General features: G+C 42.2%; 1 protein-coding gene across 1 annotated transcript in view; it reads left to right on the top strand.

Annotated features, from left to right (window-relative positions):
- Window positions 1-11,699, top strand: part of LOC122931447 (zinc finger protein 436-like) — a 101,723-nt gene extending 90,024 nt beyond the window's left edge. The window contains exon 8 of the mRNA XM_044285519.1: window positions 9,456-11,699. Coding sequence (XP_044141454.1) covers window positions 9,456-10,570 — 1,115 coding nt within the window. The 3' untranslated portion in view covers window positions 10,571-11,699. The remainder of the gene's footprint in view (window positions 1-9,455) is intronic.
- Window positions 11,700-12,302: the final 603 nt, after the last annotated feature.

The raw sequence follows: 12,302 nt of genomic DNA, 5'->3' as shown, positions 1-12,302 counted from the left end.
TCTGTCGTTGTGCCACTCTGTGGCCTCCTCCTGATGCTGCTGCTGCCACCTCCAGACTCTGTCGTGGTGTCACTCGGTGGCCTCCTCATACTGCTTCCACCTCCAGACCCTGTCATTGGGCCACTCTGTGGTCTCCTCATGCTGCTTCCACCTCACCACTATGTCATAGGTCCACTCTGTGGACTTCTCATGTGGATGACAGTTTTATGGGGAACATCTCAGGATTGCACTGTTATGGGGGATCTGTGGATGGCACTGTTATGGAGGATCTGTGGAGATTTTTTCTTATTTTCCTCCCCAAAAATCTAGGTGCGTCTTATAGGGCGAAAAATATGGTGTATACTGCCCATGGAGTCTGTGTGATATAGTTGCTGCGGTGGTGCTCTTTCACAGAACAAAGTCCCAATAATATATCCATACAAAGAATATAGTCATGGCACTCACCAGCATAAAGTCTTCCTTTATTTCTCCATATGAAAACAAACAGGGTGGTCAGATGTGGGGCGCCCAGCAACAGTGGTTTTGCGCAAAACTACCCTGTTTGTTTTTACATGGAGAAATAAAGGAAGAAGATTTTTTGCTGGTGATTGCCGTGACATCATCAATATAAAAAAAGCTGATAATCCCCTTATAATTGCATTCATTTTAGTGGGAAGTTAGAAAATCCCAAATGGGGTCAAATTGGGGAAAAAAAAACTACTATTTTGCAACAGTTTTATGGGCTTTGTTTTTATAGTGTGCCCTATGTGGTAAAACAGACCTGTTACCTTTATTGTCCAGGACAGTATGATTACAGCAATACCAGATTTGTATAGTGTTCCCTAAAAAGTTTAATTTTTCTTTTCATTTTCATATTCTGACCCCTTTATTGTTATTGTAGTTATGTCTATGGAGCGGTCTGGCTTCCTTTTTGGGGTGTGTCAAACTCTTTTATTACTTTTTATTACATATTTTGGGGAGGTGATGCGACCAAAAAAACATGAGAATTAGCCATTTTGATTTGTTTTCTGTTTCGCTGTTTGCTGTATGGGATCAAGATTTTTATATTTTAATAGTAAAGGTGTTTTCAGAAATGGTGATGTCTATGATGCTTTGTTTTTTATTTGTTTATTTAGGGAAAGGGGAGTGATTAGATTTTTTTAAAATATTTTTTTATTTTTTTTTCATAATGTTAAAAACATTAAACAAAACATTGACTCTCAGACTCCAATAAACAGGCAGGGTCTCCACAGCAACATACACAGCAGCCATGAATTATTTAGGAGAACTGAGACTGCTGCACACACTATCCAACTTCCCCGATCCACTAGGGGGAGCCATTGAAAGTCCTGGAGTGCCCTCCAGCTCCCAGATGCCTTAGTCACATTTCACCACACCATCTGAGGACGTTAAATGTCTGCAATCGAGCAGACACCATATTTAAAGTGTCGTACATGTACGGCTCTGGGCTGGAAGGGGTTAAAGGAGGCAGCAGGATGTGGGGGCTGTGAAAAGGGTATAGACGTGCTGGAAAACATGGGGCCATAGATTTCTGTGCTAGACAGACTATAAGAATGCTCACTGAAAGAAGTCGTCATGAAGGCCTGGGCCACATGAGAAGATAGGGAAAGCAAACAACCCTAGTCAGAGAAGACCTGTGAGTCACTGGATATAATTGTTTATTATCTGGTCACTATTTTATTAATTTGTCCTGTCAGCAGTGGGGCGATACTCTCCAGGCTCCTGTATATGACCACTGTAATCATTCATGGTATGGTGGTAAGTTTTATTTCCTGGATGTCCTACGACAGCACAGTCATGAATGGATTAACCCCTAGACAGACATAGGTTCATAAGCAGTAATGATTAATCAATTAACCAATCACCATGGACCCTACAAAGCTGAAGACAGGAGCCAATGTATTTTTTATTTCTGTTTTTGAAGGGCGGACTGCCCGGATACTAGGTCAGTGCACTCCTCCAAACGGTGTTTGCTCTAAATGAGCCTGGATGCTCAGTTAGTAGAGCATCTTACTTTGTTCTGAGTATCAAGGGCTCAGGTCCCTGTTGAATTCACTCATGGTCTGTGTGCTACCTGGTGTTGTGACGGTGGTTTCAATTTCTATTTTACTACTCTGCATACACCCAGCAATAGCGCCCTCTACTTAAAGGGGTTCTGCAGTTTTTTTAAACTGATGATCTATCCTCTGGATAGATCATCAGCATCTGATCGGCGGGGGTCCAACACCCGGGTCCCAGGTGTCGGACCCCCGCTGATTAGATAATGATCTATCCAGAGGATGAAAGTGAAAAAATTTAGCTTAAATGTGAAAGGCTTTCTAACCTGGCAAAGAAAACCATTTCCTGGTCAACCAGTCCTGGATGAATGATTGGAACAAGAGAATAGATGGAAAAGTGTAGGAGGCTGTCCCAAAAGCTGTTTCAGCAGTGGCTGTGTTTCCCTCAGATCAATCTTCACATCTGAAAGGATCCATAGATAGGAAAGCGGATTCATTACATAGGTGTACAAAAATAAAAGGGGCCATACCCCACCTTCAGTGGTCCAAAAAATGGCCCTGACATCTATTTTTAGGACAAGGGTATTGCGAATCTGGCTGAGCCATTTGTGCTAAGAGTATACATCATACAGAACCTACTCATACTGAAGTCTGCGTCAGAGTTAAAATAAGTGAATACTTGATTTCTTGACAGAGTCACTATTAAAGGGGTTTTCCCGCAAAAAATATTCTACAGTTTTCAAACTCTTTGTATTGTTCCACCTGCTGTTTGCTCCGTTTCTAATTTCTCTGTCCACTTCACTGAGGTGGTTACAGATACTCAGTTCCATCCTTCAACTGCCACCAGCTGCAGCACATAGGACATGCCCGCTGGGAACTGAGCAATGAATGGGGAGATCTCTATATCCATCTGAGGTACAGGGCTGGTTCTAGCTTTGTTAGAAATAGGTTGTCATGTATTATATGATGCATGATTTAATTTTTTACATTACTCATGGGACAAACACTTTAAGTTCAAACAGTGGCCTGTACTTGTGTACCCATCGCAATGTCATCAATTAATTATGAATAATTTTAACAATATATGTATTTTATAGGAGAGCCTACGACAGGGTATGTAAGTCTGCTACATGACGATGGCATACCACTTGTCAAAGCGGGAGTGTCCCTTGAAACATTGCAGATAGCGAGGGTGGTATTCTACTCAGAATGCTCGTGAATTGCTCAACCTATAGACCAAGCTGAGAGCATGGTGGACTTTCTATGCGAAGTGATCAGTTTGATGATCTATATGGTCTTCAATCATTCTACCGATGTAAGGTCTCTTTTCCTATTGTTCATGGTGAATAAAGAAAGTAAAGACATACGAGCGATGTTCAATAAGTCATCTACCTGAATATGAAAAAAAAATTGAACTTGCTACTTTTCAATGTAATACCCTTTGACTTCAACGCACTTACTCCACTTCGCCTCAAGTGATCAGATGCCCTCAGAATAGAAGACTTCTTGCTGCTGCAGGAACCCTGAACCCCTTGACTGAATTATTATCAGGAAACCATTGCTCACTAGTGTCTTCAATGATCCCTCTGTGTTTTACAACTACTGGTTGTCCAAGCTGGACACGTGGCACGAACTGGCGCTCTACACCTTGGAGGTGCTGCCCTGCCCTGCCTCCAGCGTTTTGTCAGAGTGGGTATTTAGTGCTGCTGGGGGCATAATAACTGATAAGCGTATCCGCCTGTCAACTGAAAATAGGTTGACTCTTATAAAAATGAACAAGGCCTTGACTGCCCCTGACTTCTATAATCCACCATAGGAAAGTGGCTGAACATAAAGCCACTTTAAATGTGTTTTTATAATGTATTGAATACACTGTATTCCCATGCTCCCCTTCCACCACAAAAAAGGGTATATGGTTCAATCTTCCTTTTCTCATCCTCCTCCTTTTCCATCATATCAACATGCTTATTAGTGTGCCCTCTATCCTAATGTTGTAGAGGGTCAGCTCACCTGCAGGCCCTCAACCATAATGTTTTACAGGGTCAGCACATCAGCAGGCCCTCACGTACAATCTTTTTAGAGGGTTAGCTCACCAGCAGGCCCTCAACCATATTGTTTTACAGGGTCAGCACTCGCCCATAATTTTTTCAATGGTCAGCTCAGCAGCAGGCACTCACCCATAATTTTTTTGTTGCTTAGATCAGAAGCAGGCATTCGCCTCTAATGTTTTAGGCCGAATGCACACGGACGTTTTTCACAGCCGTGAGCGGTCCGTGGAACCACGGGCTGTATTCTTGCTGAGAGCAGGAGCGCACGGCGTCATTGGTTGCTATGACGCCGTGCGCTTCCTGCTGCCGCCACAGTACAGTAATACACTGGTATAGATCATACCAGAGTATTACTGTATTGCGGCGGCAGCAGGGAGCGCACGGCGTCATAGCAACCAATGACGCCGTGCGCTCCTGCTCTCAGCAGGAATCCAGCCCGTGGTTCCACGGACCTGCTCACAGGCCGTGAAAAACGGCCGTGTGCATTCGGCCTTAGAGAATCAGCTCTGTAGCAGACCCTCACCCCTAATGTTTTAGATGGTCTGCCCAGCAGCAGGCCCTCACCCGTAATGTTTTAGAGGGTCACCAGCAGGCTCTTGCTCCTAATGTTTTTAAGGGTCACCAGCAGGCCATCAATCATAATCTTTCAAGGGTGTATGATGCCCTACTTTGTGTAATAAAGGGTGCATTGGAGTCCCGGTTCCTTGTAATTTTTGGAAGCCCTTTCACCTAGTGCATAGGCTTTATGAGTGTAGGAGTCCCACTACCTGAACTATTGTACCACAATGTGAATGAGGCCCTCCATTATGTGATATACAGGTTGTATCGGAGTGCCTCTTCCTTGTAATTTTTGGCAGCACTTGCACTTTATATACAAGTAAATATACAGGAAATAAGGTTTTTCCTCTAAAATCGATTTTATCTTTGGTTTGTGTGTATTATTGTCAGTCTGTAAAAGTGGTGTAGTACTTGGATAATATCGTTCCCAGCAGCAACCTGGGAGTCGAAGATACATCCAGACATCCTACCCATGCTGTTTCCAAACCATTTTGGTGGTGTTTCCATCAATTTATGACCTTTTCCTATGAACCAGACACCCTCCCCTCTTCAGAGCAGGGGGTGCCTGGTTTAATGCTCGGGTTCTCCCATTGACTTCTATTGTGCTCGGTAGGATGGATGGTTAAGATCTATGAAGCCGCATTCCTTGAAAGCAGCTTGTGATTTGCGAGACTTGTGAGCTGGAGCATTGTTATGTGTTTCTCTTTTATTACCTCACGTAATTCCTTCATTGTTGAAGAATAGGTATCTCCAGTAATTGTTGTCTAGTAACTGCTGTATCCCCAAAAAATGTTGCAATGATCTTTCTAGATGATTGCTATGCACAAAATGTCTTTTGAGTTGGTGACCCCTTGTGCTTCCATTGCATGGAGTCTTTAGTCTAGGATTATGGCAGTGGTATAAGAAGAGGTTGTTGTACAACCTGAAAGATCCAGGGCTATCAGGCTTGCCTTGGCTCACTTTCATCTTTACCTTCACAACTATCAAATATTTGTTCAGTCAAGCTAATTTACCAAACGGTTCATTTCAATAAACAGGGTACAAGGTGGTTTATTCAGAGCAGAGGAGCTTCAACTGTACAATCTTTTCTTGGATAGTGAAGAAATGAGGAAAAAAACAGCTCAGGGTGCTATAGTCACAGGGAGGAAAAACTATGATATCCAAATTTGCTGTATATTGTTCTCACCATATTCTAGCATCAGACGATTTATTGATCAGCTGGGAAGAATATCTGGTGTATGTATATTCCAACAGCTTCTATTATTGCTGAGAGTGCTCAGGAAGAGTCTGAAGAAGCTTACAGGAGTCATAGGCCTTCTCCTATGAAGGCATCTCTTGACCTGCTTCCCATTTCTGTAGTTACTCTCAAAGGACAGTTACTGAAGCCTGACAGATTTTTGGATTTTTCAGACCTTCAAAGCTTCTCTTCCAGTAGGGGTGTCTTTGTCTTTATCTACACTTTACATCTCATTGTGTGGAATGTGGCAAGGACAAGCTCGGATTTCTACTGAGGTTGTCAACATTATGTAAGCTGCTGTCACTACCAGAGCTTTGAGACGTTCTCACAGCTCTGTTTCTCCACCCCTGTGATGATGTCACTACTAGAGCTTGGAGGAGTTCCCTCTGCCCTGTTTCTCCGCCCCTGTGATGAGGTCTTTACTTTCTGTTTCCTTCCTCCCAGCTGCCCCTCCTGTGTTTGATTTCGCTGCCTTTAAATCACCCCTCCTCCCATGTAGAGGTGCGGCTTAAACTTTTCATTTGAGCTGTATCTCTCGCTTGAGTATCTTCACCTGTGTGATATCTTTTCACTGGATCTGTGTTCTGCTGAAGCAAGTACTTCGGATATTGTCTGCTGACTTCGGATCTGTTTTCACTGCAGCGGCAGCTCCTTCAGTTAAGTGTTCAGACATTGTGTGTTCTGTTTCTTTGCTGACTGGATCCGAGGCGACCCCGGTTCCGTCCATATACTGAGCAGGGCACCGGTGGCCGTGCCCCTTCCACTATTGTAGGAGTTTCAGTGGTCATCAGCCTTAGGTACGCGGGCATGTCTCGATCCACCATCCGGATCTGGACATGTGCTTAGCAGCTTAGGGAGAGTTTTTAGGGTCTGACAGGGGTCACCCTTTATCCTCCCTAGTTTGGGTCTGGTCAGTTGCTATTCACTGTGTAGGCTCTTGTTGCTCACTTACAGCCCGTGACAGCTGCCTCACAAAGCCTCAGGATATTATTGTAGAATGTATTGAAGAAGAAAAAAACACTCATTGTGCAATTCACCATCATCAAGAAACAGTTGTCAAGCAAGGTTTCCAACCACCATCAGTATAAAAATATTAGATAATTCTTCTCTCTGATTCACCATTTTCAAGATCTTCTTGATAGTTGACATCATCTCTACAGGGCATATTAGTTAACTATAGGATCTGGACATACAAGTGACCTTATCTCAGAGATTTAGAATCCACAAGGTCAGGAAAAGGAGGAATGGCTTTACATTGATGTCAGATAGGTTAAATTCCATCAGAAAATCTGAGGCCCTGTCTCTTTAGCTTTAATGACCCAATAACGACTAGAAAGCAATTAATAACTGTAGTTCAGTGGTTCAGGAGATCTATTCAGAAGTGCTACCTGTTTAGTCAGTCAATCCATCTGCTCGCATTTTCTGGGATGAAATGGCCACATACCACTGGAGCAAACTTACAACGTTGTGGCATGGTCAATATCTTCCCCTTAGAAGGATGACAGGTTGGACATTCTCTCAACATAGGCCTCTATTTGCATAGAATATTTGAATGGGGTCTTCTGTGCTGCCAAAGGATGTCCAGGAAAATTAAAATGTATTTACCTGAAATTTTTATATCCTGTAGTCAGCACAACTTTCACTCTCTTTGATTAATTTATTATTGCTTTATAAAAAATACACTGGCTCCTTCCTCCTGCTCAGCTTTATAGAGTCCATGGTCATGGGTTATTTGATTATTACTGCTTATTAACCTGTATCTGTCTAGTTGTACATAGGAGGCTTAACCCATTCGTAACTGTGCTGCCTACAGGCTGCTGGAAATGAAAATTTCAGGTAAATACATTTTAATTTTCCTGGACATCCTTTGGCAGCACAGAAGACCCCATTCAAATATTATATGGAAAATAGAGGCCTATATTGAGAGAATGTCCAACCTGTCATCCTTCAAAGGGTAAGATATTGACCATGCCACAACGTTGTAAGTTTGCTCCAGTGGTATGTGGCCATTTCATCCCAGAAAAGGTGAGCAGATGTGTATATCGTTTTTACTCAGTGACTGTTATTTAACAGCAAAGGATAGGTCATCAATATCTAAAAAGTCGACATGGGCTTCAGGAGACCAAACAGCAGCAATGCCTCCATTTTTACTTAGAGCAGAAATATAGTAATTGACAAACCATAGAAATCTCTGCACAGCCTTGAGAGTAGTAGGAAGTGCCACCATTTTTGACCACAAAAAAGAACTAGCAGGAAGGATGAATAGAACTATTCTTCAGGTTCTTCATGATATATTGCTCTATTTGCCCATGTCCCTGGAGCAGGCAAAGAATAAGTCCTCCCCTTGTGCATTTAAGAAAATCAGAAGTCTATTTATAAGAAACAACACAAATACATGTAAAAATATCATCTTTATTGAGTTACTTAAAGAGTATTCCCATCTGAGACGATGGTAGCACATCTCTATGATATGCCCCCATTGTCTGATAGGTGCGGGTCTCACCTCTGGGACCGGTACCTACACCGAGAAAGGAGCGGGGAAGGGGTTGGCCAGAGGACCGTAGGTTTCCCCAGGTCTGGCCACCACCAAGCGCTCTCCCCATAGTACTGAATGGGAGCGCACCACACTTGTTCGACTACCTCTCCCATTCATTTCTTTTGGCGTCCCCATAGAAATGAATAGAGGGCGGCTGCGCATGTGCAGTGCTCCTACCACAACTTTCAGGGCCCCGTTCTCGGTGTAGGTGCAGGTCCCAGAGGTGGGACCTGCACCTATCGGACAATGGGGGCATATCCTAGCAATATGCCCCCATTGTCTGAGATGGTAATACCACTTTAATGTTAAGCAATAAAAAACATGTAAAGAAAATGCTAAGAATTAATCATAGGAAAAAATAGATCCTCCCATCAGTGTTGCCGGTAAAGTCACCAGTACTAATGGGCAGGCTTTAGGCTGCCCTAGTCTTCGCGATTCAGCGCAGGGAAAGGGAGAGTGCTCCAATGTTCTTCTCAGAGCGGCTGCCTGGGTGAAGAAGGGGATATCTCAGTTCTGAACCCGGACAATCCCTTTAAGCTTCAAAAAATGTTCTACTATACTTTTCTTTAGCACCCGTGTAAATGTAACCAGACAAGATGGCAGACAAAGGTGGCTTTAAAAGCACATAACTGCTGTTTGGTGGTACTCTACTTTGTGGGCACTAAGGGGGAATAACTACTGTTTGGGGCACCAAGCGGCATACAGAGCCCAGGCAGCAGACTGGAAAGTAAACTCTTGAAAACTCTTGTTTTATTTTTTTATTTTTTCCCATCACTGGGGGGTGGGGGTTTGTTTGGTAAGCGTGAGCGGTCTTAGCTAGCTGCGGGAGGTGGTACGTGGAAAAGTTGCTCGGGGAGGAAGGGAGGTGTTCAAAAATTTGCTATGGGGTCCAAACCTTTATAGTGAAGCCCTAGTTTACTATTAGATTGTTTGGCCACCACTGTTTTTGTCAATGGATACTTTAATTTTTGTCCATGCCATGTAACTTTATGGAGTTTTTATATATAGAAGTTGTATATCAATAGAATTTTATAGTTTTATTATTTAAGAATAATAAAATGTTTTTTTATTCTTGGCAGATGACTATACCAAGAACTCACAGGGACATCTTATCTCTTCAGATTTTAAGGTAGATGATGGTGGTATCATACAAGATATGTATGAAGAACATGCCAGTATCCAAGAAATATCATCATCCATTCACAGCAAAAACGTATTATTTGATCCTTTTAAACTGGTCCAATTTTCTGATGCATCACAGAATGTAACACAAAATGAAAGTCACCAAAGGGGTGTTGAATGTCAAACAGCTCACATAAGTGAGAAGCCATTTTCATGTTTACAATGTGGGAAATGTTTTTCTATAAAACAAAAACTGGTTAGACATCAAAGAACTCACACAGGGGAGAAACCATTTTCATGTTCAGAATGTGGGAAGTGTTTTTTTGAAAAAAAAGATCTTATTAGACATATAAGAATTCACACAGGAGAGAAGCCATATTCATGTTCAGAATGTGGAAAACGTTTTGTAAGCGTTTCTAATCTTTATGAACATCAGTACACTCACAGAAGGGAGAAGCCGTTTTCATGTTCAGAATGTGGGAAATGTTTTAGCCAGAAATCGGCTCTTGTTAAACATAAAAGAATTCACACAGAGGAGAAGCCATTTTTTTGTTCAGAATGTGGGAAATGTTTTGCTATAAAAAGATATTTGCTTACGCATCAAAGAACTCACACCGGGGTAAAGCCATTCTCATGTTTAGAATGTGGAAAATGTTTTAACCATAAATCAGACCTTGTTAAACATCAAAGAACTCACACAGGGGAGAAGCCATTTTTATGTTTAGAATGTGGGAAACATTTTTCTGTAAAAAAATGTCTGGTTACACATCAAAGAACTCACACAGGGGAGAAGCCATATTCATGTTCCGAATGTGAGAAAAGTTTTAACCAGAAACCAGCTCTTGTTGCACATCAGAGAATTCACACAGGAGAGAAGCCATATTCATGTTCAGAATGCGGGAAATCTTTTCCCCAGAAATCCGCTCTTATTAAACATCAAAGAACTCACACAGGGGAGAAGCCATATTTATGTTTAAAATGTGGAAAATGTTTTCCCCGGAAATCACATCTTGTTAGACATCAAAAAATTCACAAAAGAGAGACGCCATCTTCTTGTTTAGCTAGTTCCTGACTGCCATATGTGTTTTACAAAGGTCACTAACTAGCTTTATTTTAGTAGATACCCTTTTTTATGTTGGTGCGTCGAAATAAAACAGCACCTTGCTTTTAGCTACCAGAGGTAGCTGAGGGCTTGGACCAATAATCGGGGGATGCTATGAGAGGTCCCTGAACACAAATGATCTCCTGTATTGAATGAATACCAGTGATCAACCGTAAAATACAGTTAAAAGTGAATCACCTTTCACTGAAATTGTTCATCATAGTATGGGGACTTCCCTTCATTCCTGTAAAAGCCACAAATACAGGGGCTTATGGGACAGTCAAAAAATATCTGTGTGACACATCATAAATTTTTCAGGGCGTATCTCTCCGACTAGGTCCTTCAACCATAACTGATAAAGCATAAAACAAGACCCTGATATAAAAAGATAGCGATCCACCCATTACAGACTGCTACATATTATAGATTTCTCCTTTATAAAGGGACAATCGCATTCCTCTGGTTCCAGAAGGTGATTGAGCACCCTCCTGTTTGATACCACTGCACCTCAGTAATTACATGAGTCTCAAGAGGCGTGAAAGCTCCCAGAGTGTTATTTTCCTCCCCCAGTCCCCGCCACTACCTCCAGAATATAATTTTGAAACATGGAAGGAGGAGGGATGCCCGATTTATGTATTACCTTTGAAACATACCACACAATAATTATTAATTTTATGTAACATTTAGGGGATGCCAAAAAATGGTTGTGGGGTGAGGAAATCAATTTACTCCTAATTTTTTTGTCTGTTACTGGGATGTCTGCTGCTAGGATAACTATAATTGTAACAAAAAGGGTTGGCCGTGTGGATTTGGGAGCCAAGTTACTCATATTTTCTGTTTAGTTTGTGTTGTTACTCGGTTCTCCATTACTGGACTGTGCATAATTATTAATTTTATTGAAGTTTTAGGGAACACCAAAAAGCAGGGGTCTTTTTAGGGAGTCAATGTATTCACATTGTGATTTTTTTAATTTTTTTATATATAATTCTTGGACAATTAGTTTTAGGACTTGATCAGTTAAAGAGGTTATCAGAGACAATAAAAACCTCCCCAAATGCCAGGCTCCTCACTTGGCATATACTTACCCCACTCCCTGTGCCTCTCCTGGGCCCTGCATTGCCGCTTCTCCCTGTGTGCGGATGAAAACATGTGGTGTAGGGGGGAGCAGCCAATAGCAGATGGGGACGACCCTACCTAGCATCACAGGTGACACTAGGGGGGCTCGTCCCCATCTGCTATTGGCTGCCCCCCTCCCCCCGACACCGGATGTTTTCATCTGCGTACAGGGAGAAGCAGCAGCAGCAGTATGGGGACCAGGAGCAGTGTGGGGAGCAGGGTAAGTATATTCAATGTGAGGGATCCGTCTTATGGGGGAGCTTTTTATAGGCTTGGATAACCCCTTTAAAAGCTATTAAGATGGTTTATTGTGCAGAAAGACACATCTGTCTATTCCAGTCTGTCTATTCTACTCCCATAAGTATTGGTAAAATAAAAATATGGTCTCGTCAAAAACAGCAGCCTGCTCTTACTCGGCAACACATGCAGCTCACGTCACTCATCTATTTGAAGCAAACATTTGGTTTCTGCATTTCATCGATAACGTGCAAGTTTTCCCAAGAAAAGTCTGTGGCTATGATTGCCTACTTAAATTGAGGCCATAACTCACCCCTCTAAAGCAATAATATTTTAATATTTACACATT

Source organism: Bufo gargarizans, chromosome 3, assembly GCF_014858855.1.
Source record: "Bufo gargarizans isolate SCDJY-AF-19 chromosome 3, ASM1485885v1, whole genome shotgun sequence".
In the NCBI taxonomy this organism is placed as follows: Eukaryota; Metazoa; Chordata; class Amphibia; order Anura; family Bufonidae; genus Bufo; species Bufo gargarizans.
Note: the sequence above shows the minus strand (reverse complement) of the source record. Positions and strands in the feature narration are given on the sequence as shown.